This window comes from Trachypithecus francoisi, unplaced genomic scaffold, assembly GCF_009764315.1.
Source record: "Trachypithecus francoisi isolate TF-2019V2 unplaced genomic scaffold, Tfra_2.0 Lachesis_group4, whole genome shotgun sequence".
Taxonomy (NCBI): domain Eukaryota; kingdom Metazoa; phylum Chordata; class Mammalia; order Primates; family Cercopithecidae; genus Trachypithecus; species Trachypithecus francoisi.
In genome coordinates this window covers 127,867,346-127,891,444 of record NW_022681469.1, presented here as the reverse complement: position 1 = coordinate 127,891,444, position 24,099 = coordinate 127,867,346, and the positions used below count along the sequence as shown (strand labels likewise).

At 35.1% G+C, this 24,099-nt stretch overlaps 1 protein-coding gene across 9 annotated transcripts in view; it reads right to left on the bottom strand.

The window, feature by feature from the left end:
• The window catches only part of BBS9 (Bardet-Biedl syndrome 9), a 602,892-nt gene that overhangs the window by 358,136 nt on the left and 220,657 nt on the right, over window positions 1-24,099 (bottom strand). For 8 of the 9 annotated variants that reach the window (XM_033193464.1, XM_033193468.1, XM_033193466.1 and 5 more), the window contains 6 exons: window positions 21,069-21,250; window positions 16,715-16,791; window positions 12,830-12,883; window positions 8,336-8,438; window positions 6,161-6,265; window positions 4,731-4,745 (listed from right to left, as the gene is read on the bottom strand). In XM_033193464.1, the coding sequence (XP_033049355.1) occupies window positions 4,731-4,745; window positions 6,161-6,265; window positions 8,336-8,438; window positions 12,830-12,883; window positions 16,715-16,791; window positions 21,069-21,250 (536 nt within the window). The remainder of the gene's footprint in view (window positions 1-4,730; window positions 4,746-6,160; window positions 6,266-8,335; window positions 8,439-12,829; window positions 12,884-16,714; window positions 16,792-21,068; window positions 21,251-24,099) is intronic. The other variant, XM_033193467.1, reaches the window with a different exon arrangement.

Genomic DNA, 24,099 nt, shown 5'->3' with positions numbered 1-24,099 from the left:
CATTATAGTGACTTACATTCAATTACCGAACTAAGTCTTTAAGACCTTCAGAGCTCTAGCCCTAATCCAAGGCTATCAGCAAACATGAGCAAAGAATATGAAGTTTCCATCATATCTTTAAGACTCTATATTACCATATCTAAAAATTTCTCTATCAAAAACATTTCAATATCTTTAGCTTTTTTTACTTGATGAAGATTGAAATTATGAACAGGAAGGCAGGATTTGCTCTTCTGAAGTTCCACTGAAGTCCATGTCCATTTTACACATTAGTATGTAGAATATTACCTTTATATGAATTATACTTTTCTCAAGCCTTTTAACTTTACATATCACTTCAAGTGACATTTTGGAAGGCTTACATAGCCATTCAGTTTTCAAGTGATTTTAATACTCATACATGCATACTGAAATAGGTAACTGAATATATTGCAATGAAGAGTTTCATATTAAAATTTATATAAAGCTTTACAAAATCATTTTCAATATTTTTACAGAAAATGAAATTGAAACCAAAGCAAATTAGGCTCTCTACTTATAAATCTAGAAAAGCAATATTAAAATCCTAGTTTTCTCTCCTTTTTTTCTAGAACTTTGTTTTTGACTGGTTAAGATGAAAGATAATATATAGAAGCCTATGTTGTGCCATAGTACTGTAGAAAAACTGAACACTCAAAATGTTCTAACTCTGCTTGATGAATCCACACATTAATTCCTTTATTTCTTTATAGAGGAGTCAGGGAGCCGCTTAAAAATAGCAAAAGCAGAAACAGTTAGTTTGGAGACATGATCCCAAAGCAGGATCCCTGGAATTAGCAATATATTTGGCTAAAGTCAATCAGAATCGTATGTCTTACTCCACATTCAAGCTGAGAGTATGTTTTTCAGTACTACTTATTCACTAGGATAGTGAGAAATCACCAACAATGGCAAGCATATTGATATATGAGGTCAATTAAATACTTTTTCAGAGCATGTGGAGCATATTTGTCATTCTCTTCAATATAATCTATTATCCATCAAGTTTTTACGTAGCTCATTTTTTGCTCATAACCAACAGATGTTAAATTCACTTCTCCTGGAATCTTAGATGCAAATTATAACTAGTGTCTCTTAAGAAAAGTCCCAGGGTATTATTTCATGACATTCTGTGAGGTTTTTAGAGGCATGTGTATTTGTACTTTACAATGATGAGATGTGTTGACTCAAAATATTATGGTAACATGATCTAAGATACTGCACAGAGCACAACTATCAATATCACCACAAAAAAATTACAAAGAACTACTTTCTCCAACTTCAAGGAAATTTCCATATATTCTATATATCCTCAAATGATGGAAACACACCCACTGAGTATGTTTCCTCTACAATAAGTAAACTGTGGAGAAAATTTCAGATTGTATCAATTAATAGACACAGTCTGGAAAGAACAAGGAAACTTAAACTTGTTTCCATCTCCTTTATTTTTAATGACTAGTAAAACAAAAACAAATGCCTCCTTTTCTGACACTTCTGTATATGCACAAAAAGAAACTATCTTCCATATACTTTCAACCAAATTCTGAGCTAATTGTTCAAACCAGAATTTGGCTGTGAATGTTCCTCTAAAACTATACTGCTAGAACTGCAGCCACTACTTTACTTGGACCAGGTACTGACTGAATTCACAGTTTTAAAAAAAATTAAATATAATCAACAACACTGCCTGTAAGTGACTGAGCCTATATATTTGAAGATTATTACCCTAAATCTCCATGAACCCAGAGCTAAAGAAACTGGTAGTGTATATGTTTTCAGAAATCGAAACAAATGGATTGTAAGCACTAATAAACCCAAGAAGGAAAATACATTATAACTCAATTTACAGTTCAGTTAGGTCAGTTAATGACAATATCACACACTAGGGCAATGGTTTGCAGTTGCCAAGATTTGTAGAACCCCCTCCAGAATATCTTTTCTCTGCAGGAATTATAAGCCTGTTTCATAGGACATTTGGAAGACATTACTTTGAAAAATGATGACACTCATACTTAATAAAATGATTATGGTTATTTTTTAAATGATGGCAGCTTGAAAAGTTTTACCATTAGGGAGAAAAAAAGAGTTATGAAACCCTTAAAAAAAAAAAAAAAAAAAAAAACTAGTCTATGGAAACCATCCCTTAGAAGAAAAATTAGAAAGTTACTATTTTATAACACTTACTATCAAATTAAAATCCAAGGATTTTACAATACAATTTCTAGTTTTTAGACATGGGGTTTATCAGAGGCACATTTCTACTGGGATTTACACCTTCTTAGGAAACCTGAAGTGTAAATTTGGCTACCAATTACTCTTCAGGCTGTAATTGTGTCTAAGAACCTGAAGCCAAAGACTAATAGAGGCATGTGTGGGTGTATGTGTTTGTAATAAAGAAGGAAAAGAACTACATGTATTTAGAGACTTTTCACAGTTGCTTTAGAACAGCTTTCAATTTAGTTGAAAGAGACTAATTGTTCCTAACTTTGCCTACCATCAGCAATATTTTCTCTCTATAGTTGGCAAAGTAGTCTCCATATCTGGCTTATTGAATTCTCTGAGTGTTACATTGAGAGAAAAGAAACTTTTGTCATTTATTTTACTCCAATATTGGCCTAGTCATTTATCAGACTGACTGTTCTGCAGTTCTTTTTACCAGATATAATCACCTCTCCTTCAAACACTTCCCTTCCTAACCTACTAGAGGAAATGGATAGTCGTAACTACTATGGTGCAATTAATCACAAAATTATTTAACACTCGGAGAGAATATTCTCATCAAAACCAGCTCTAACAGAACATTTAATTTCCAGGAAGAGACTTCTAATTACATCTGGCACACTCCAAAATCCCAGTATTACTGTCAAATGGGAAGCCAAAATGTGCTTTGAAGAAATAAAAGAAAAAAGAACATAGAAAAAATATGTATATATGAATAAAATAACTATACCTATATATTACACATCTATATAATGCCTTTAGAACTCTTTCCAGGGGCCTGCTAGAGTAATTTCATATCGAAAACAAGGAACCCCAAAGCAGTAGCAATGTCTGGTAGCCAGAACTTCCTTGATTCCTTCCTGTTATGTCTGGCTACGTACTGTGCTTCATCTGCAGTCATGTTTTACACTGCCCACATCATGTAACTTTAATGCAGAAATAATGGAGACTAACCCTTATGGGACGACATAAAACCTCGTTTGCCTCTCTTTTTCCACATATAAAAGCAGAACTGCTTATCTGCAATACAGCCCGAACAGATCGAGACAATAAAATGGATCAGTCTTTGAAATATGAAGCCTTGTGTGTAAGTAAGATCTAAGTGGCAACATATTATTTTCTTGCCTACTAGGTGCCGTTGAATATTTCAACTCCACTCCCTAAAGCTTAATTATAATTTTAAAATATATCAAAGAGATTATTAAAACCAGCTTTCACTTTGTATTGAAACACTGCAATTTCTATAAATTGTAGGGTTTTTTCCTCATAGTTTGGGCTGAATTTACAGTAAGAAGGAATAAATTTCTTTGAACAATAACCTTAACTGATTTTTTAAACTTAAAACTAATCATTTAAATAATAATATGATATTTTACAAAATTCAGTCCAAAATCTTAAAAATTACATGCAATCTAGCTAATTAAAATGTAAATATTCATTATTATCAGGTTATTTGTTAATGACCCAAAGTCTAATTTGACAAGTATACTTTGTGTTATTAAGCTAATCATTTACTTCTATTAAAACACGTATCATATAAATATCTCTCTCTCTCTCTCTCTCTTCCAGATATCAAGATGACATATGCTATGCAACTCAGGTTGTAAGCATCACCCAAACTGCATGAGTAAATATTGCCACTATCTTTAAGTCATTTCATTATATTTATTTAATTATTACTAATTAATATTGCTATCTAAAATGTATCTTAAAATAACTTGTAAAGATAAACTACCACATTAAGTCTATATGTAAGAGGAAAAATAATCAGAGATACTTGTAGTGCCTGCTATGTACACGGTTAGTATGCAATTCAAAGATGAGTGCTTGACCCCTGCCCTCAAAAAGCTCAAAACCTACAAGTAGAACCTAAGGAACAAACTTAATTAAGCTCATATTATGATCAGAATTATAGGAGAGTCAAGCAAAATATTTGGGGAAAACAAAGTGAGTAACAACACTGACCCAAGCAAGTTAGAGGGAGTCAGACCTTTGATAACATTCTCCTACAAATTCTAAACAAGACAAGGAATAGGCCCACAGAGCAAACACACACACCATTCTTATCACAGAGAGGTGAATCTCTAGGGGCATGTAGAAAAACACAATTTAGAATTCAGTGACAAACATCCTTTTCTAAAACTCTTTCTTTCTTTTGAGTAAAATAACAGAGCATGCAGCTAAATAACCAATGACTTGCAGAAATAAGCTGTCAATGACATCTTTAATATTTTTCAAAAAAGACATTCTATTCTTACTCCTAATTTCATTCGTTCTCATGACTCTGAAACAACTAATAATAAGTCTCTGTGGAAACATCTACTATGCTCTCCACAGCAGAATCAAGGCACTGTATCATCCTAAAGAAGTTTTTCCAGTTAAAAGAGCAGTCCATAAGAAGAGTTCATTCATGGTATAATACCAATTCAATTCATCAACCAAATTTCAGTTCTGAAATTCATTTTTTTCTAAATTATCTTTACACTTACCATCAGGATTTCGATCTATCCATCACAGGCAATGCAAAAAGGGGTACGGGAAAAAGAATGCAACAAATTATCTGTGGTAAAGTTACAACACAAATTTGACACATAACTGCTTAAAATACAAATTAAAATTTCAAGATTCTCGCCGATGACTTAAATGACTCTCCAAACACAAGTCAATTCACAATTGAAGAGTATAACATAAATAAATGAAATCCGACAATACATGTGTTTATATTTCCATTCTCAGAAGTCTATGAGAATGTTATTCCAGCGTAAATGTGGAAAAAAAAAAAAAAAGTAAAGATATATGATCTAGCCAAACAGCAAAAAAGACTCAATAAAGGGAAAAATACCTAATATTAATATTTCCAGTTAGTTTTTGAATTTACTTTAACTTTCCCCTTTAAAGTCAATCCAGTTCCTCTTTTTTATAATAATTTAAGTAAATAATACTATTGATAATATTTCTTTTTGCTTCTCTTGGCATTCTGCAGACTTTCTCAATGTTAATTTCTAATTCACTTTCAACCAATACCAATGATTAGTAATCTTTCAAATTCTGTCTTTTAAATTACAGAAAAGCATAATAGCCAAAAATGGCTATGCAGGGGAGGAGCCCGGCCTCATCAGCTCCTGTGTGGGAGCCCCGGTATTCAATTTGTGAGGTGGAAAGGTGCTTAAAAACTTCCACCCTCGGCCGGGCGCGGTGGCTCAAGCCTGTAATCCCAGCACTTTGGGAGGCCGAGGCGGGCGGATCACAAGGTCAGGAGATCGAGACCATCTGGCTAACACAGTGAAACCCCGTCTCTACTAAAAAGTACAAAAAAAAAAAAAAAACCGGGCGAGGTGGCGGGCGCCTGTAGTCCCAGCTACTCGGGAGGCTGAGGCAGGAGAATGGCGTGAACCCGGGAGGCGGAGCTTGCAGTGAGCTGAGATCCGGCCACTACACTCCAGCTTGGGTGACAGAGAGAGACTCCTTCTCAAAAAAAAAAAAAAAAAAAAAAAAAAAAAAAAACTTCCACCCTCCTCACTCTTCACTGTGTCCACATGCCTAATTCTTCCTGGTCATGAAATAAGAACGCAGATTTGGCTAAACTAAGGAGCAAAAATCCTGCATCAGTACTAGCCTTTAGTCCAAATAAATGAAGTCTGACTAGATAACATTCTTCTATTAGGAATAAAAATGTATCAGATTTGCTATTAACTGAAAAGAGGGAACCAAACATTACAGATGGAAATCAGCTAAACAGACTTGTCACGAACTACTCATAACACATAAAAGTAATGAAAACATACGATTTTACTTAACAATAGAAAATAACATTTTCTCATTTAATTATATTTCACAGTATGTTTTCTCATCTTAAATGCATAAGCATTTTACTCATAACTCCAACAACTTAAAGGAATGATTAAGCCTGTATGCTTACCTGTTGGTCTGGAATAAGAAACAACAGCATTTCCTTCCAATTCTGATGGTGTATAACTTCTTTTCAGATAAACAGAAAAGCTTACTGTTCTAGTCAAATCTGGTGCTATAAGCAGTATAAAAATAATATAAATTACATAATTTGGGGCAATTGTTATTAACAACAGTTAAAATTTAATAAGCACTCACCACATGCCAGGTACTATCATAAGCATTTTACATGAAGTAACTCATTAAATCTTCACAACAAACCTGTGAGGTTGATACTATTATTGTCCTCATTTTTTATGCATGAGAAAACTGGAATACAGAGAGATTAAGAAGCTTGCCTAACACAGGGCACAGTGGCTCACGCCTGTAATCCCAACATTTTGGGAGGCCTAGGTGGGCGGATCACGTGAGGCCAGAAGTTTGAGACCAGCCTAGCCAACATGACAAAACCGTATCTCTACTAAAAATACAAAAAAATTAGCTGTGCATGGTGACGCCTGGAAGGTGGAGTTTGTAGTGAACCGAGATTGCTCCATTGCACTCTAGTCCAGGCAACAGAGTGAGACTCTGTCTCAAAAACAGACACAAAAACAAAAAAAAGAAGCTTGCCTAAGGTAACACAGCTACTGGGAATTTAGTCCAGAACAAGGTACAAAGAAACTGGCATGCTACAGCACTGCTGTTCTTTACTTCGAGGAACAGACAGCATGAACAAAGAAAACGGGACACAAAAGGGCAAGAGAATCTGGGAGGAAAGTAGCAGTTTATGATGGGTAGAACACAGACGGAAGGAGAACATGGATGAGGGGGACTGAATGCTGTTACACAGTAGTCACTTAACACATTGTGCATGCTCATCTATGTTAACATAGTTGGTCCCCAGCCTGTATTACAGAGCCATAAGAGATTTTTAACTGGAAAAAGTAAGTGACTCAGAATGTGTTTTAGAAAGACAAATTGGAAGTGTTGCACAAAATCAGAAATGCAAAGTTAAATGGCTGGGTATCACCTATGAAGTTACTTCACTCAATCATTTATTCATTCATTCTACAAAGATTTGTTGAATTCCTACTAATGGCAGGCACTCAGCTAGGAGTTGGTTATATGGAGGCAAATAAAGAAAGATACGTTCTTGACTTCATGAATAAGAGATAGAAGCCTTAGTAGAAAAGCTATAGTAAACCAAAAAAAAAGAAAAAAGACTTGAAAGGTAATTCAGATTATGTTAACAGGACTAATGACAATTTGGATGTAAATGGTTGGGAGTAAGAGATTCCACACAAAGAACACTTACTAAGAGTTGCCATTAATGACATGTCTACTATTTTAAGCATTATTATGAATATCTTGTATAGATTTACTTTTTAATTAAATCCTCAAAACAACCTTGTAAGACAAATATCATTACCCCTTTTTGCAGATTAAAATAAATGAGGCTCCAAGTGATTACCAATGTAGTTTTTGCCTAAGGTTACACATCAAGTGAGTGTTAGAGCTGAATTCAAACTCAGGCCAAACTCCAAAGTCCACATTAGTTCTTCAAACATTACTGATTCAATAAATATATCAATAAAGAAACACTAATAAAGAAAGCCTTCTAAATTTTAGTATTTAAAAACAGACCAGGAGTGGTGGCTCACGCTTGTAATCTTAGTACTCTGGGAGGCCGAGATAGGCAGATTGCTTGAGCCCAGGAGTTCAAGACCAGCCTGGATAACATGGCGAAACCCCGTCTCTACTAAAAATACAAAAAATTAGCCAGGTGGTGTTTTCCTATAGTCCCAGCTATTCAGGAGGCTGAGGTGAGAGGATCACTTGAACCCGGGAAGTTAAGGCTGCAGTAAGCCATGATCGTGCCACTGCACTCCAGCCTGGGCCAATGAGAATGAGACCCTGTCTCAAAAATAAATAAATAAATAAAAAACAAGTATAGGTACAACAAGTTCAGAAAAGCACCTAGAAATCTGTAATCCTAAAAGATTAATTTGTCCCAACAATCATTGACTGAATGTTCATGCTGATGCTAAGAGGGAAAATATAAGCAAAACAACACAATCATTGATTATGGGATGATCCCAATCTTACCATTCAGACATGAAATAATAGCCATTAAATGAACAAACTAGTATTTTCTTTTACATTCACACCATGGTAGACTTTCAGCCAAAACAAAAAACTTACTTACTCATAAATTCAAAGGTGAACTGATCACAAGTCAATTCTAATGGTGGTTGCACATACACTGATAATTTGGCTTTTTGCAATATCACTCTATTCTGCAGTGTGACCTAAGGAAAGAAATTGTGATCAATAAAAAATTACATTTTATTCAAAACTACTTAAAAATAGCTAGCAAATAATTAGAAAATATTATCTGAGGAAAAAATGAGTAGTCACAAAACATAATACAGTAAGTAATAGATTAAAATACTCTATCAAGTAGAAACTGTGCAAAAAAAGTTAAACAGACTTTACTCAAAAGAATAAAGATTAGCAACATGTACATGCAAAGATGCTCAATATCTTCAGTTTTGAAGGAGATACAAACTAAAAACCACAATGAGATACTACTATGTACCCAACAAAATGGCTATAACGAAAAGGACAGACAACAACACAGCAATGATGTGGAGAAACCGGAACCCTCATACATTGCCAGTGAAAATGTAAATTGGTACAGCTACTCTAAAAAAAGTTTGGCAGTTTCTTCAAAGGTTAAACATAAATTTGACATATAACTTCACAATTCTGTACCAAGGGAAATGAAAACATATGTCCACCCAAAATCTTATACATAAACGTTCACAGCAACAATATGCTAATAGCCAAAAAGCAGAAATAACCCAAATTCCCATCACGATGAATGAATAAACAAAATGTGATATATTCATACAATGAAATATAATTCAGCAATAAAAGAAATGAAATACATTATGAATAATATTAATGATAAAAACCATTAGCAGTTTTTTATATTCATGAAACCATGATAACAAATGTTAAGTGCATTATTTCATTTATATACCACAACATGGGTGAACCTTGAAAACATGATGCTAAGTGAAAAAATCTAGTCACAAAGAACCACATATTGTAGGATCCATTTATACGAAAAGTATAGAATAGGCAATCTATAGAGAAATAAAACAGATTAGGAGCTGCTTAGGGATGAGAGAGATGGGGAATGGCAGCTAATAGGTATGGCCTTTCTTTTGGGGGGATAAAACTTTCTAAAATTAAATTGTGATAGCTGCAAAATTCTGTAAATACACTATACTAAAAATCATTGGATTGTAACTTTAAATAAGTGAATAATATAGTATCTAACTAATATCTAAATAAAGCTATTTTAAAATGTTCTATCATGATGACTTATATGTCATGAGAAAAAAATTAAATAAATAAATCACCATTCTATATGGCACCTTTTCTATACAGCAGTTCAGTCTAGTTACTAGGCTTTGTTATATGAGACAGATACATACATTAACTAACATAATTCAAGGACCATTCTTATTGTTAAGAAAAGTAGTTTTGAAGTTTCTTTTCAATAAAAAGCAGGTATCACCTCTTCCTTGATTAAATATATGTAATATTTTTATATATACAAGAATATACAATTGCCCCACAAACATTATGTACATATAATTAGATTCAGTAAATGTATTAATTTTAAGTGATGTGAGTATTCTGCACAACTTAAAAATAAGTTAAAAACATAAAAATTTTGACTTGCAAAGGAAAATTCTTAAGACAACTATTGATGCAATTAAATATGATAAACACGATGAACAATGAATCCTCAATTTTTACTTCGTAAATCCTGGGAATACATAGGGAATCATCATGCCACAAACTAGACTTCCTTGATGATGTCTGGCCATTGTAAACATAACATCTTTTTAGTAAAACCCTGATGGTTATTATGGCAAGAAGACACCATCCAAGTGCTACAAACAACTTTCTTTCAACTAGCTAGTCCATTAAACAAACAGGACATAATTTAAATATTCTACTATTACAATAATATAATACTAGTCTGCACATATATTTTAAAATAAAATTAATAATATTAATGATAAAAAACATTAGCAGTTTTCTATATTCATGGAACCATGCTAACAAATTATTTATGTTCCATTATTTAATTTACTCTTTATAAAAATGTTTGACAAGTACCATCATAAACCATTTTACAAAAGATTGTGGCTCAGAGATGCTAAGTAATTTGCCCAAGGCCACTTTGATTGTAAGTGGAAGAACCACAATTTAACTGCTATCTGCCATAATCCAGAGCTCATGCCTTTAACCAACTGTGGTTAAGACTCAAAATAACTCGGCAAATGAAAAAGTATCCCTATTTTACATTTAAAAAATAGAGGTTCAGAGAAGGTAAATTAACATGTGCAAAGCCATCAATCCAACTAGAGAATTGAAAATAGTGACCAGGAAAGTCTAATGATAGCTCAGTTTTAAGTAAAAATGAAAATTCCTTTAAGTAGTAATAAGTCATTTGAAAAAAAGCAGTCTGACTTTTCCTGGCACAATGATGTCTACTTAGACAATAATCACAGAATTTTACATTGTAACAAGTAGGGTTTGCATTTGGTTTAGATGCACAATCATGATAGCTCTCATGCAGATATTTATTGAGCCCCAACAATGGGCTAGGCCCTTTCAAAATACAAATCGAGGAGTTAGGTAACGAAAATAACAACAGTAACAAAGAATAGTTGTGTTTGAGCCAAAAAAGAGTTAAAGACTTGGCTAGATCGTAAGTCTTACATTTTAACAGGAAAATAATTATAGAATATTAAGGAGAAAACATTGATACAAGAATTTTCCATGCTATTTTCTGCCTCTTATGAAATATAACCCTTAGGAAATATAATACCAAATTTTTATACTAGATATATAAATATGATGCCAAAGGCCAGGTATGAACAACCACTCTGCCTAGTTGCCTGGAATAGATGGTCACGCATTATGCACACATACTCAAGGTAGCCACATCTTCATTCACTTGGAACGCATGGAAAAATTTTCTCAATTAACAGGATTTATTATGATGGAAACTTGCATAGTTATATATCTTGGCTGCTGTTGTTATAAAAGGTCATAAGGAGAGATTTATAGTAGAAATTTGTATAGAAACTGTCAGACAGGATCAGGAAGTCATTGTGTCCACTGTGTGAGTCCCGCCAATTTTCTGCAACCCTTGCCTGTTGCATTCTTTCTCTTACTTTTATAATGGCACTGAGAAAGACAGTTGTGACTTAAGTATTCTCAAATATAGTAAGTTCCACGAATGAAGGAGAATTTGCCAGTAATGTCATGCCATCATTTTAAAGTGGCTACTACACATGAAAGCTGAAGAACTGCATGGGAAGGAAAGGTATGTTTACTTATGGTGCTAACTCCTGGTTGGCTGGGGGTACAATTAGCATGACCAATGTTTTCTAGTTAAGGCACAAGATCTCTTATCGCAATTAACAGTGCACTCCTAAATTATTACATGTATGTGTCTGAACATTATCAGTGATAGATATAAGAGGTGTCCCTATACGAAAGTACAAATCATTCCTGGAACTCGACAGTTATTTCTTTTTCTTAAGTGTTTGATTTCTAGCCACTAATGCCTTTACAGATTCAGAAGTATTAATGAGATAGAGCCTTTCATTGGACTGGGGGAAAGGAGGTTGGGGAAAGACCACCCTTGTTTCCAGTGGCAAGAATCCAAAAAACTTAGCTTAGGAAACTTGTAAGATTCAGCTCCCTTCAAGTTCGACCAAAGATCTCCACATTTGGGCCACCCGCTGGTTCCAGTGTAAGCGAACACAATTGGTAAAGCTTGGTGCCCTGTCAAGCTCCTCCAAGGACAGCAACCCATAATCTAAGAAAATATAAAGCCCCATCCAAGTTTTGACTAAGTGAATTGCCAAAATCCACAACCTTTCCTTGCTTCCGAGGTCTGGGCAGTGATAAATATTTTCAGCTTAATAATGTGCTGAATGATTACCATATTTTAATATAAATGCTTTAAGAAGGTTCTACATTTAAGTTCTAGTTCTAAAATTCTACAATGACAGGACTAAAAATCTTAACCACAACCACATCCTTAATATTCTATTTGCCAGGACTATCAATTTGTTACAACTCTAACTTTGTGGCATCTTCATTGAATATTTTCTTGCTGTAAATACATCCACTTAAAGTTATGGCAGAGAGATGGCTGGAAATTCTTTTCAAACACACACATAATCATAGGTAGAAGAAAGATATTAGCATCCCCGTGCTTCTCCAATATCAATTCACAGTATACTATATATGATGCTACTTGATTGGTCTATTACGAATGGTGATGATACAATTCCTTTAGCAGATTTAAAATGTTAACTTTATTTCCAAAGAAAAAAGCCTGGATCATGCTACACATTTAAATAATAGTACGAGTACCTCATAATAATTATTTATATTATATACATATTGCTATAAATGCAATGATCAGTTTTATATTTGCAAGTAACAGTAAAGGTTTTCTATTCACTACTCAAGGCTGGGGAAAAATCTACAAATGCCAAGTGTTTATTTTATATTTCTGTAAGCTACTTACAAGTGACAGGTGTGATTAAATGAATCATATTGTTTGCACATTACAGTCTAAAATCTGGTACAATACCTTCACTGTGACAGAAGGGACAAGGTCAGTTCCCATCTCAACATCAGTCGCTTGCTGTAAACACAGAATTGAGAAGGCAATAAAGAATGATTTCAGTATTACACAGCAGTGAGTGAACACAAAGGGTGCAATGTATATTTCCTACTATCGAAATAGGGAACTATAAAAGATTTATTACTCTAATGACAGACTAAAAGAGACAATCTGGCTTTTTTGATGCCTTCGTCCAGAAAGTCATAAGCTAATATTTAAAAACTCATCCCCTAAAAGGGAAAGAAAAGGTCACACATTTTATCAAACCACTCGATTCCCAAATTTACTTAAATATTGAAAGTATTAATTATATTAACTTGTTATTTATATTGCATAGAAGAAGACCTCCCTTTACGTCCCAGAAAAATATTATGCCATTCTTTCAGGTCCCTGTATTTTCACCCTGCATAAGGTATGTGTCATTCTGATTAATAACATGTATCTAAGACATGTAACTAATGATATAAAGATTGAGTGGCCTTATACCCATAAAATAAAAGTGGGCCATGCATGGTGGCTCATGCCTGTAATCCTAGTACTCTGGGAGGCTGAGGTGGGTGGATCACCTGAGGTCAGGAGTTCAAGACCAGCCTGGCCAACATGATGAAACCTCGTCTCTACTAAAAGTACAAAAATTAGCTGGGCGTGGTGGCAGGCACCTGTAATCCCAGCTACTTGGGAGGCTGAGACAGGAGAATTGCTTGAACCCAGGAGGCAGAGATTGCAGTGAGCCAAGATTGCGCCACTTCACTCCAGCCTGGGCACAGAGCGAGACTCTGTCTCAAAAAAAAGCGGGGGGAGGGGAGGGGAGGGAAGGGGACCTTTTTTTAAACCAGTGCATATCATAAACTAATTCAATAGGCATTTTTTGAGTGTCAGCTTGCGTTACCTGCTCCCTCCTCTTAAATAATACATAGTATAATATAATACATAAAACACTTCCCTTATCACTTATAACTTATTTTTTAAAGTGATACATTGGTAGGGGAAAATGCTCTATGATAGAATAATACTAAGGGGTGACATATTTTCTAATAATATCCATATGAATTCTTGGGGACCAATAAAAATTATGTCTCTATCCAACCAATGAATATGAGCCATTGTGCTTTTTTACTTGAAGTATTTTTAACTAGGAAAAACTAAGCCACTTCTAAGCAATGGGGATCCTATGATGTAATGGGCATCGGTAGAATTCAAAATTGAGAAATCCATGTTCTACTTATGGCTCCACAGGAAATCATATTTAAACTATGATCCAGCTTCTCAATCAGGAAGATGGGACAGCAATGCTTATCTCCTCTAAGAAAGACTCCATTCTAATATAAATTATATTACTTTTTTTGAGATGTGTTTTCATAATAACGATTCAAAGTAAACTATTAATCTAGGCTTTGTGCTCTAATAATACCTAAAATCCAGGAAATATTTTACATTTAGCTATCCACAGATCTAGAAAAGAAATCAACATCTCCTGTTTCCTGCTCATTTCAATCCATGACTAAACACCTAGACACTTCAAGGACAGCAGTCCTTTGGGAACATAAAACTATAGCAAGAAAGAAATGGCTATAAGAAGACGTCATGGCACCAAAGCCACATAAATTGTAGGGCTAATGTTTTCCAATGAGATGAATATGATACTCTCAAGAAATCTCTTAAGAAAGAAAAAATAGTAACACAGGGAAAATGAAGCTGGAAAGAGACACCTACTTAACAGGAAATAGCATTCAGGGTTACCAACAGGGAAATATACATTATAACATAGTGCTACTACATAAGGCATTTTCCTACAAAGACTCAAAGTTCCTAAAAAACAGAAAGGGAATTCCTCATTCCAAACAGCCTATGTTGAAGAGAACCTATAAAAACGTATATAAGTTGCCCAAAGGAAAAAAAAAAAAGTCATTTCCAGAGCAAGAAAATACGTGTACATGTGTCAGCTAACTAAGCAGAAATGTTCCACTTAGACTACACCCTTCAGGTAGAATGAAAAATGGTGTGTGCTGAATGGCCAGTGTTTAAAACAGTGCCTCTACTATGTGACTCAGCTGAGTGAATGTTTCTTTCATATATAGTCCTACTTTTTTGTGTACCCAATTTACTATACTATCCAATGCTAATGTGATTTTCATCACAAATTGGATTGGCTGTTTATACTAAAATTAATCTTTTGACACTCATGATATATGTTTTAAAGTATGCTCTGATACCTAAATAATGAAGACATTTCCCAAGTAGAAGTATATGATATAAACTTCAAATATGGTAAAATGAGTGAATTCAACCACTTTCCTAAATTGATCATCTGTTGGTAGAACACAGATAAACTGCAGTCAGTGAGACATAATCAATCACATCCTAACAAGTGCTTATAGAAAACTAAGTGAGGAGATGAAGTAATATAATCAAGAATAGTCCTCCTTTCATCCTTTCTGTTTCTCAGTTGTATTAATTCAGTCATTCATAGAGCAAATGTATATTGAGCACTCATTATTTGGCAAGCACTAAGGATACAGCAGTGAACAAGACAACTCATGGACATAGATGGTTGTGATAATGATAATGATTATGACGATGTTGATTATTATAATGTTGAAAGAAGTAAAACGTAATTTGATGATGACAATCATAACAATTATCATAACATTCAACAAAGTAGATTCTATTATTTATTCCCATTTTGCAGATGAGAAAATTGAGACTAAGAAAATTAAGTACCTTGTCTTGTGTCACACAGATAGAAATAGGGGGAAAAGTAAGTATTGGACCAACTGTATACTCTTAAGCTATCCTACCACCACCACCACCATAATGTATTAAAGACTAGAAATCATCAAACCTTGAGCTAGGCCACTCACAAACCTTATCTCATTGAATCTCCAACAAAAGTCTGGTAGTACGGTCAGTATTATTCAGCTACATTAGTATTATGTCAATGCTATGGTACTATGAAAGTTTGAAAAAAAATTTTTTTAAGTAGGATTCGAACTAGGGCAAGAAGCCCTTCTACTGCTCTCTCTTCCCCCACAACTCCACTTCTTTTTAAAACAGAAATCCTGCCCAAGGAGCTCCTTGCTGGCACTAAGGGGCTACTGATGTCTTTATCTAGAAAGTAACAAGGCCGGCCGGGCACGGTGGCTCAAGCCTGTAATCCCAGCACTTTGGGAGGCCAAGACCGGCGGATCACGAGGTCAGGAGATCGAGAACATCCTGGTGAACACGGTGAAACCCCGTCTCTACTAAAAATACAAAAAACTAGCCGGGTGAGGTGGCGGGCGCCTGTAGTCCCAGCTACTCGGGAGGCTGAGGCAGGAGAATGGCGTAAACCTGGGAGGCAGAGCTTGCAGTGAGCTGAGATTCGGCCACTGCACTCCAGCCTGGGTGACAGAGAGAGACTCAGTCTCAAAAAAAAAAAAAAAAGAAAGAAAGTAACAAGGCCTACAATTTGTTATCCTCCCTGAAGTGTCTACTTGGAGGACCAAACTTTAAACCAACACGTTTTGGTCCTCAGTCTCAAAAAAAAAAAAAAAAAAAAGAAAGTAACAAGGCCTACAATTGTTATCCTCCCTGAAGTGTCTACTTGGAGGACCAAACTTTAAACCAACACGTTTTGGTCCTAATTCATCAGAGTTTACCACTATTATAAACCCCTTTAAAATCTGCAAGTAGGCCGGGCGCGGTGGCTCAAGCCTGTAATCCCAGCACTTTGGGAGGCCGAGACGGGCGGATCACAAGTCAGGAGATCAAGACCATCCTGGCTAACACGGTGAAACCCCGTCTCTACTAAAAAAAAAAAAAAAAAAAAAAAAAAAAAAAAAAAAAAAAAAAAAAATCTGCAAGTATACCTACAGAAACTGAATCAAAGTTAGGAGAAACCACGACAGAAATGTTCAAGTCATCTTCTTTCTCAGTCATGGGCCAAACACCTGTGATTTAAAAAAAGAAAAAGTATTTAATCATAAAGTAAAACCTTCTGTATATAGTTTTTCTTTAAAGGTATGTCTATAGCACATATAAAAAACAACCCCATAAACATACTCACGAATTGAAAAAACTAATGCATTACAGTATTAGAAGCTTGATGCTAATTCTTTCCCTCTATAATATGGTAAAAAAAATTGTCTTTTTCTGAAGATATTAGCTAAGACGTGAGCCATTGACTGACCAGCATTAGGAATTTCAATGCCCTCTCTTTAACTACAAGTGGAAGCCCAGATCAGTACAGCCCTTTTGAAGGTAAGTTGGCTAGAACTATCAAAGTGTAAAATGTACATATCCTGTGACTTAATTCTACTCCCAAGAATGTATCTAATAACCATAACCATGCCCAAGGAGGTCTCTAATGATAGTAGTTATTTTTTCAGAAATGAAAACAACCTAAATATCTATATATCTATTAACAGGCTAATTGTTAAATAAATCATGGTATATCTGTACTATGCAGTGTCCCAAAGTCATAAATAAGAGCGTTGCCCATCTTTACATGCTGATATTTTAAAAACTCCAAAATACGTCTACTAATTTGTAAAAGGCAAGATGAAGTACAATGTATCTAAAATGCACATATTTGTGTCAAAACAATTACATAAACATGAATATTTTCTAGAAGAATACACAAAAACTCTTGATAAGGATTGCCTTTAAGGAGTGGAACTAGGATCTTGGGTTGAACAAAGATTCACCTTTCATTATTTATCCTTCTAGTACTGAATTGTTTTTACCATATATATGTTATTTTCATAATTTTAACATGTTATATTGTATAATGAGATACTTATTCATAGTATCAACAACAAAGATCTTAAACAAAAAAAATTTTAATTATATATTTTTATATATATATACACAATATATATCTCAAACTATTGGCTGCCTGCTTAACATGCATTCTTCCCTCCTCCCTCTGTTTATTGGAGCCCTAATTTTGTGGAGCTATTCACCTTCATCTCAGAGAAAGTCACCCGTCCCAGGCTCCAGGGTCAAATCCAATCATGGTGATTTTCTTCCACTGACCATTTGTTGTTTTAGGCAAGAACATGGGACTTAATCCTGGCAGATGGAAGGTAAGGGAAGTTGGGAGTGGAGAGAGCTGGCACATGTTTCTGGGAAAGCTATTCCTCCCTAATAAGAGGAGAGACTCAGGAGAAATAGCCTGATGATTCTTCCCTAGAAATCATATCTGCACGTAACACCTAGAATTGCTGAGATCACCCTGTGACCCTGAGAGGAAACATCTCCCACACTCCGAGGATGGCTGACTGAAAATACAAATCAGCTGTCTCACAAAAAAAGGAACGGCATGCCCACAACTGCTATCAGGCATTCCCACCAAACTGCACAATTTGGAATGGGAATTTCCATAACTTAATGAGAGTACAAATGGCTATTCATTGCCCATCCCAATAACCATTCTTCAATTCTTCTTTACTTAAAGCCCAACTTTATGCTAAGCAACAAAGTACTCAGCTAAGTCATGTAATTTCCCAGCCAGTTTTGCAGCTTGGAGTGGCTGGTGAGATGTAAATAGGAGCTATTCAGGGTGTGGCTTCCAAGAAAGCTCCTTCAGGGGGCTGACTCAGCAACAGATGTGAGGGCAGGAGTTCCAAAAGCCATGCTGGACCAATATATGGCCCCAAGATAGAAGGAATCAAGAGTCCCTGATGACTGTGGAACTGCCAAGCCAACCCTGGACTGCCCATCACTGGGCTTCTTTTGCAAGAAAAAGAAAGAAACCTCTATCTTACTTGGGTATCTTGTGACATGTAGCCAGACAGAATCCTAAATGAACAATGTCACAAAACACAAATGATGCTACTACTCAGTGGTATCACCAGCTTAGTTATCCCGGACATTTCAAATGGGGTGCAGACTTTCGTTTCTATCCCCACGTCTTACTGCTATCTGTCCCTTTCAGAAGACACAGCTGTATGGACACCTGTCTCAATGTTGCACCCAGTTCTTCATACTCACGCCAGGCAGACAACATGATCAACTATCTAAATCATAAATAAAATTCTGTCTTTGAAAGTTCCTACCAGTAGATGTTGCTGACCACTAGTAACAAAAATACTAGGCAGGATTCACATTAATGAGTTGCGTATGAAAAGCTTCAGAATCCATGAGCCATATAGAAATTATTACTATGATTTCATGCTTACAACATACATTCCTCTTATAACTTATACACATAAAACCAGCTTCAAAAACACTTTTATTACAGTAGATAATATACACCATGTGTACAACAAAATGTACTATTTAAACTGACTTTAAATTTTGCTGCAACTCTTCCTTTGAAAACACTTTTAAAAGCTTTAAATACTGAACACAACCCACAAGACTATGAACATTTTTTGTAAGTTAAAGCCTCCATACTAAAATAAGTGACATTAAAATGAATAATGGGGTCATCAAAAAGTTCAGCGTTTTAACTTCTCATAATAAAGAGAAGCTAAAACTGTAATAAAACAATTTTGTGCTTTTATATAATTACAGGTATTTTAATAAACAAACATACCATGGTTTTATAAGGGTACAAGATACTAAATTTTTTTCCATATCTAGAAATAAAATGTTTTAAATACCTCTCAGTTTAAAAAGTTTCCCTTTGTTTCTTTCCCAGAAATAAAACGAAATGATGGTGGCGTCGAAGGAGCAAGGAACTTCAAACATTAATTAAAAATTAAGGTTATGTAAATCATGCACTTTGCACCTAAGTCTGTGGGTGTATCCCTAACTTAATTAGCAGTTATTTTAAGACATACCGAAGGATCAAGGTAATGACAAGTAAAACAGCCTAAACTTTCTCACCCAAAGTCATCACTATAACCACCAAGAAATAACTTTTAGCTGTAAGGGATTTTCTGAGAAATTTCATATTCAATTAATGTTAATCAAAATATTATTGGCACATTACTGTGGAAAGGGCAAAATCTCAGGACAAAATTTGAAATGAAAGCCATATTATTTAATGAAGTCTGGAAATTTCATGTTTCATGCCTATGCCACTCTTCCCCAACTATATTTTTAAATAACAAAACAAGACTTGTAATTCTATTAATCCCAAAATTGCTAGTAACAAAAATTGAAAAAAAAATTGTATACTGCAATATGACACATTCAGTTTTAACCACTCTCTATTTGACATGGCGGCACTGACAACAAATAGGTTTTTAAGTAATTGTAGGTACTTGAAAGACCTGAACTTCACTGGTTGACTCTCAAAACTTTCTAAAAGAATGTGTGAAACCAAAGCATAATAACTTTATTTTAATATTTGTATTTTTAAAATATACTATCTCAATTCCTCAGGACCAGAGGAATACAACGTTGGTAACATAGACTCAAAAGTACATATATCTAGTAAAATGACTGGATCAGGATTAAGATTGGCTCTGTTGTTTTGGTTGGCTTTTGATGCTCTGCTTCTTTTATTATTCCTACTTGTTTTAACATTTCTTTTATGTGAAAATAGTCCATATTTTTTCCTATTAAAAAAATGCTTTTACCTGACCCTGAAAAGGGAACTTGAAGTAATGCTTTTCACATGTCCAACTCAAACTGCAGGATTGGTGTTTTGTTTCTCCTTTTAATTTACAAAAAAAATTATACCCTTGTGAGTCCCAAAGTAAGATAATATTGAGTTATTCAAAACTCAGGAACTGAAAATATCATCAGCCTCTGAGTCATTAGAAATCAGCATACTGCAAGCTACACACCATTTGGATGGTTAATTAACTACAAACATAAATTACGTCACTAAGCTGCAAATGACTACATTTTTAGTAACAAACGGTAGCTCAAGTGCTTTGCTTTCTTTTAAAAGAAGAACTAAAGTTGTTTCAGGAATATTAGAGTTAATAAATGACCACTCTAAATTTTAATGCTCTTCTCAAGGCCTAAAGCCACCACTCAAAGAAGTACTTCTTCCTTTCTTAGCATGTAAAGAAAAAAACTAGATAGTGCTGTCCATGAAACATTAACAACAAAAGCATTTTCTTAACTAAAATATGTTTTCAGAAGCTATAACATACAAAGGAAACATAAAGATCTTGTGTGCTAAAGAGCAATATTGTTTTTACAAATATGACTTTAATTAAGCCTAGAGGAGAAAATTAACAAATATACATAATAATATCTACCTACAAGATAATGTGAATTTCACAATGAATACTAAAATAATAAAAAGCTGCAAATGAGATACCTTGTGATTTGTTAACATCTTTAATGATCTTCTGAAGTTCCTTCATTTCTACATCAAGTTCATCATAGTTTAGTTCTCGAGATTCAACATTTGGAGCTTGGAACAGAGAAGGATCTGTCCCCAGGTATGAACACTGCAAGTGACCATCATCACTCAGAGTGACTATCACTCCCTTTAAATCACTACAATAAGGAAGAGAAAATGAGACATAATTTTAAATTTCAGTAGAGTTAGTCTTGACCAACTACATTTTTACTCAATTCAGCATCAACACACCATTAAGAAAATAACTATATATCTATTTCTAAAGTTTTACTTCAAAGACTCAATTCAAAGGTTTCAAACATGATTTGTATTTACAGAAGTACTCCCAATGTTAAGGTCCACTAAGGCAGGGGAAAAAGTTTAATTATTATAATAGCTACCACTTTTGGGGACCTAACTACAAAGCAAATCCTGCTCTAAGAGCATTTTAAGTACTGTTTTAATCCTCATTCCAGCTACCACTTGGCATATGCGTAATAAGCATGTGAACACCACTTGTGGAGGTACAATGGACCAAGAGATGGAGCTGGGCTGCTCGCTGGATGAAGACCAGGAATGAGGCACAGGAGTGAAGACAGGACAATCAAGGGGACAGAATAGTAAACAAAGTTGATACGGGAAGCCATCAGAGGTCTTGCAAAAAAAAAAAAAAATGTGGCCCCTGGTCTTTCCTCATCCTTTTCCCTCTCTACCCTTAGGATTCACGTTTGCCCTCTTTCCCAGGTCCTCCCATCACAGCTTCCTTCACATGCTCTGCTACTTAAGTGGCTCTCTGGTTTGTTCTCTCTTTCTCTTCACTTTTAGCTAGAAGTAGCCAACTGTCCCATTTACTAGCTCTTTCTCTATCACTGTTTTCATTCTCATTATCTTTTTTCCTCCCCGTTCTTTCACTCTTCCTTCTCTCTTAGGCTCCCTGAGGTCTATTTTACTCTAGAAATTAGCCATAATATACAAATTATGGATAATTCTAGCACACCATTTTTTAAAATTTGTAAGTTTTTGTGAACATGTCATAAAAAGAAGATGAGATGAATACTGTATTTGCTTCCTCCCTAAGTCTGCCAGAAAAACAAAAAAATTCAACATGGTCATAAGCTGTTTTGAGTTGATACATAATGGATTTGTTTGACTCACTTTTTTTTGTTAGGTTTTCTACAGAAACTTTTGATTTTTTTAAAGTATTTTCTACTCTGTTCTAAAGGTTAGATATTAATCAAAAATAATAAATTGGCACAGTGGCACATGCCTGCACTCCCAGCTACTTGATGAGGCAAAGAATTGCTTAAGCCCAGGAGTTTGAATCCAGCTTGGGCAACATAGCAAGACCTTGTCTCTAAAAGTAAACAAAAATAGAAAAATTATGAGAGAAAAGAGACTTTAAAATGTTGCTATTCATCTGAAGAAAAGAACATAAAGTATATAACAGATAAGGCATGTAAGAGTCTAGGCTTATTCAGAATGAACAAAAATGTTAAAAACTTCCCAACGGTGGATCATGGCAGGTAGTCATTTCATTAATCTAAAAGCTTAACTAGGTTGGGAGTAGATACAACCACTGCTCAGTTCTGCCCATAAGATGGCCACCAGCATCCACTTCACCACCTGCCTTAAACACAACATTCCAATACACAGCGTCTCCAGGACTCTGGTATAGTCAGTGACATGCAACCTTGTCGTATGGCTTGAGAGGAATAAAAAAAATCGATTGTTGTCACTGGTTCAACAGCTAAAGAACGAGACTAGGACTCGGGAGACTTGAGCTCTAGCTCTGATGCTGCCCCTATAGAGCTCAGCCAATTTGGGCAAGTTTTTCTAAATATTCTTTATCTGTAAAATGAGAAGGTAAGACTAGATAATCTTCAAAAACTTTAAGTTTTATGGTTGCTTCTGTCATCTACCCCTCAGAAAACAAATACTGCAAAAATGGAATGATCTTCCTAAAGTATCAAAAGCAACCCCAGAGAAAGGTTTGAACCTTTCTTTGCAGGTAACTGAAGCCACCTAGTGGCCATGGAAATCCCAACTTTCAGCTCTGACAAGCCCATTTCCAGAGAGCAAACCTTCCCTTCCCTCTGAGTTGTAACTGTGGTCTGTTCCCCCTTCTAGCCAGCCCCACCAAGGCCTACGAACCCAATGAGTCCTCAGGAAACTCTAGGGTGCTAAAGCACAGACCTCTGGGGTGGCTTCTCAGAGAATGTGAGATTCATCAGTTCTTTAAATTCAAACAGGCTTTTCCATTTCATCTTCATCCTTTGAACAGTCCATCACACAGAAAAGCTAGCATTACCCAATACAAGTATTCATCCCTATCTAAATTGATTTGGTCTTTGAGGTGAAAAGTTTATTACTAAATCAGTTTTATTCCACCAGTTTAGATAGCAAATTAGATACAAGGCATTTATCTAAAAAATTATCTGAATCTATGAAGTTTCTGAGTTCAGATAGGAAGAGTTTGGATAACAGAGAATACATATATTTCTTCAGACTCTCTAAAAACACTTTTTACTGGTATTTCACGTGTCCAAATGGTAAAGAGAGTAGCCAGGGTCTTCCCTCACCAAAAGAACAAATTTCACCAGAATGTCTTGACAGCTAAGGTAATTACAGAACTTAAGCAATTTACTTTTTATAAAATCAATGGGAAAAGACATTATAGGCTGGGGCTGGTGGCTCACACCTGTAATCCCAGCATTTTGGAAAGCCGAGGCAGATGGATTTCTTGAGGTCAGAAGTTCAAGACCAGCCTGGCCAACATGGTGAAACATCATCTCCACTAAAAATACAAAAATTAGCCAGGTGTGGTGGCAGGCACCTGTAATCCCAGCTACTCAGGAGACTGAGGCAGGAGAATCACTTAAACCCGGGAGGTAGAGGTTGCAGTGAGCCAAGACCATTGCACTCCAGCCTGGGCAACACAGCAAGACTCGGTCTCAAAAAAAAAAAAAAAAAAAAAAAAAAAAAAAGACATTATAGCTTATTTGTTTCT